A 2,921-nucleotide genomic window follows, 5' to 3' on the forward strand; every position below is an offset into this window, starting at 1 on the left:
CTTCACGAAGTGCGGCGCGCGGCCCACTCGCTTTTCGAATGACGGATGACTCCGAGCTTCAGCTGCTTCTCCACTTGCTTCTCCAACTCGGCCCGCAACTCAGGCTCGAGATGTCTCCACCTCGCTTTGTACGGCTTGCCGCTCGCCTCGAAACGCGCCTCGTACTTGACGCACGCCACCTTTGGGTTCTCCCATACGTCTCTGGCCGGCTGCTGACGTGGTGCTGCTTCCGTCGTGGGGAGAGTCCTCGGTGTAGGTTGTGGTAACTTGCATTGCTGCGGTTTCTGACTCTCTAACTACTTGACAAAAAGCTTCGGCGGGCGAGACATGACAACTGAAGGCCGACCTCGCCCACTGACATACCACCAGCCACTGCGAGCTGGTTGTGATCCGAGAGCTGAACGGGGTGCCAAGGTGTGGAGGGTTCACCACATCCAAAAATAACTTTGCTGAAGGCGGTCCCGGTCGCGCACCCTGACATCGCGCTTTCAGTAAACAGGACAGCAAGTGGCCGGCAAGAGGGTCCTCTGACAACTCCTGCTGGAATGATCAATTATAATAAAAATGAAGAGTTTCAATGGATGTTTGTGAGAAGGGTTGAACGCGAGTAATTCACGAGGCGAAAGTAATTCATAGAAAGGGACCCGTCATGAATTTATTGGAACTGTTAACGGGGACTTCGGTACGGCGATTTGATGTACATGAGATAATTTGATGTACATCTTAAATATGTGGCATCTTGATACTGGTAAGTTGTATTTGGAGTTGGATTTGGTAATTTTGTGGGATATTTTGTACCGATGATGATTTGCAATTTTCGGAACCGAAAGAATCGTAAGCGACAACAGCTTTTAGTTCACGAGCAACCTCACTACAGAGAAAGCGGCCACCCTGAAGATATCTTGGGTTCATAACTCACCCGATCGCCACACCCGATCGCCACGCCCGATCGCCACGCCCGATCGCCACGCCCGATCGCCACACCCGATCGCCACACCCGATCGCCACACCCGATCGCCGGAGCAACCACCAGCGAGCTCCTCAGGCCAGCAAATACCCGCTGCCATAACAACTACTCGAACCGGCCTAAAATACCGTGTTCCATACATGGTGAAGGCTATCGCAAATGACGTCATTTGCACAGAGAAAGACCTCGAGTATTTTCGCCCCCCCCCCCTGCCGCTGATTCGGACAGACTTGGGGGTACTAGGCACGGGGAGCGATATTAACCTGGTTAGGCTAACACCAGGCTTGCAAGTATTTAAGGACCGCATCCCACCGCCGAATATTCGTGACGCGAATGGACAACAAGTTCCCATCCCGCCACAATTGCCCGCCCCCATATTTATCGGGTTACCACAACTCGACCGTGCCCTGGGATTTCAAGACCCCAGCGAGCCGTAATGACGATCACCAAACCAATCGTGACGAAACCTTACGTCTTCAAGAACAAAGGAATCAGGGACAAAGCAATCTAAGATATGCTCCAGCAAGCCATTATAACTCCGTCTAGTTCGCCGTGGGCTTTCCGGCCTCGGTTAGTATTCCATCCGGACAAGCCAGTCAGAATCTGCGGTAACTATATCCCACTCTACTAAAAGGAAACAGTTACCTCTACCGATTATGCCTCGATTTCCTCGGACACAAGATCGCCCATAAATCGATAGTACTCCACACTACCCACGAGCACTCGGATTCACAAATATTCCCCACTCAAGGAATGCTCTAATGGAGACAACTTCGGATACAAGGTGTACTCGAGAAACACAACGGATGCTACTGGGAAGGAAAAAGGTGTTTCATCCCACGTGGCCTACGGAACAGCACTATGGATCACTTCCACTCACCAAATGTGCTCCAACAAAAGCCTACCGATCTTTGAGTGGCGCGTACTATTCGCCTAAAATGCATGAAGACATGCTGGGAATGTATACGGACGAAGGCCCCGACACGTCCGGCTCCCGTCACGGCTTCCACTACATGTCCGAGCTACCGAACCTTTAGGCATGCTCATGGTAGACGTATATGGACATATAAGAAGACCTCGCCGGAACCCGAGCTGCATCCTCAATCTTCTGGATATAGCCTCACGATATTGGCAAATCTCCATCATTACCCAACCATTCATGTCATCCTTACTCTGGGAAGCATTACTCCAAAAATGGTTCTTACCATTCACAGTCCCCGAACGAATCATATCTGACAACGCAACTATTTTCCATTCCCGGTATGCAGAGGATATGATATCGCGTTTGAAAATATCGTGGACCCGCATAGATCCTCAAGCAAGAGCCCGAGTTGTTAATGGACATCTTAACAACTTCTTTAGGACCCCAGAGGCGTTGCCTGGCCATTCTAGCTGAAACTTCTGGCGCAACAACGAAAGCCCAGGTTTCTCTCCAACTGCTTTTCGGTGGGGAGAACTTGGCCCAAAATTACTGTGGAATTGCTAAAGGACAACACGTCACGGAAAGCAACGAGATCAGACAGACGGCAAGCTGAACAGCGCATGTTCCCCCTTGCTCCGACACATAGCTTATCAATTCCAGTAAGAAATTTCTCATCGACAGCTGCTGGATTTGAACCAACGCGGGCAAAGCCCAGTAGATTTCTAGTCTACCCCCTTAACCACTCGGGCAAGCTGCCGAAGACCATGTTTTGGTCGTCCGACCACAGCGTATGAGATGCTTGAGGCGGCGATGTTAATTCGCCACATGCAAAGCGTCTGCCCCGATGCATTTCAATGGGGAAAACAAACACCCACGTGGCACGCACCCCGTAAAGAGCTTGGGCCCACTAACGCCTCGGCAGGTACGGTGTTGCAGCTCCCCATTGCAGTAAATTTAAATTCGGCTTGTTTAGCGACAGGCGTTGATGATGTGATGTAAAAGCGGCGGGCTTGGAGCCCCCCCCCCCCCCCC

At 51.3% G+C, this 2,921-nt stretch overlaps 1 protein-coding gene and 1 non-coding gene across 2 annotated transcripts; one reads left to right on the forward strand and one right to left on the reverse strand.

Moving 5' to 3' along the window:
• Positions 1-1,238: 1,238 nt before the first annotated feature.
• On the forward strand, positions 1,239-1,404 carry GNI_162120 (hypothetical protein; the record flags this gene model as incomplete). Its single annotated transcript, XM_011134769.1, has 1 exon — positions 1,239-1,404. A coding segment is annotated over one exon (166 nt), but the record flags the coding sequence as incomplete, so codon positions are not given.
• A 1,160-nt stretch (positions 1,405-2,564) lies between these two features.
• On the reverse strand, positions 2,565-2,646 carry GNI_162130. The gene has a single exon. It is a non-coding gene; the product is annotated as a tRNA-Ser (tRNA).
• Between the last annotated feature and the right edge of the window lie 275 nt (positions 2,647-2,921).

Source organism: Gregarina niphandrodes (genome assembly GCF_000223845.1).
Source record: "Gregarina niphandrodes unplaced genomic scaffold scaffold00050, whole genome shotgun sequence".
Lineage (NCBI taxonomy): Eukaryota > Apicomplexa > Conoidasida > Eugregarinorida > Gregarinidae > Gregarina > Gregarina niphandrodes.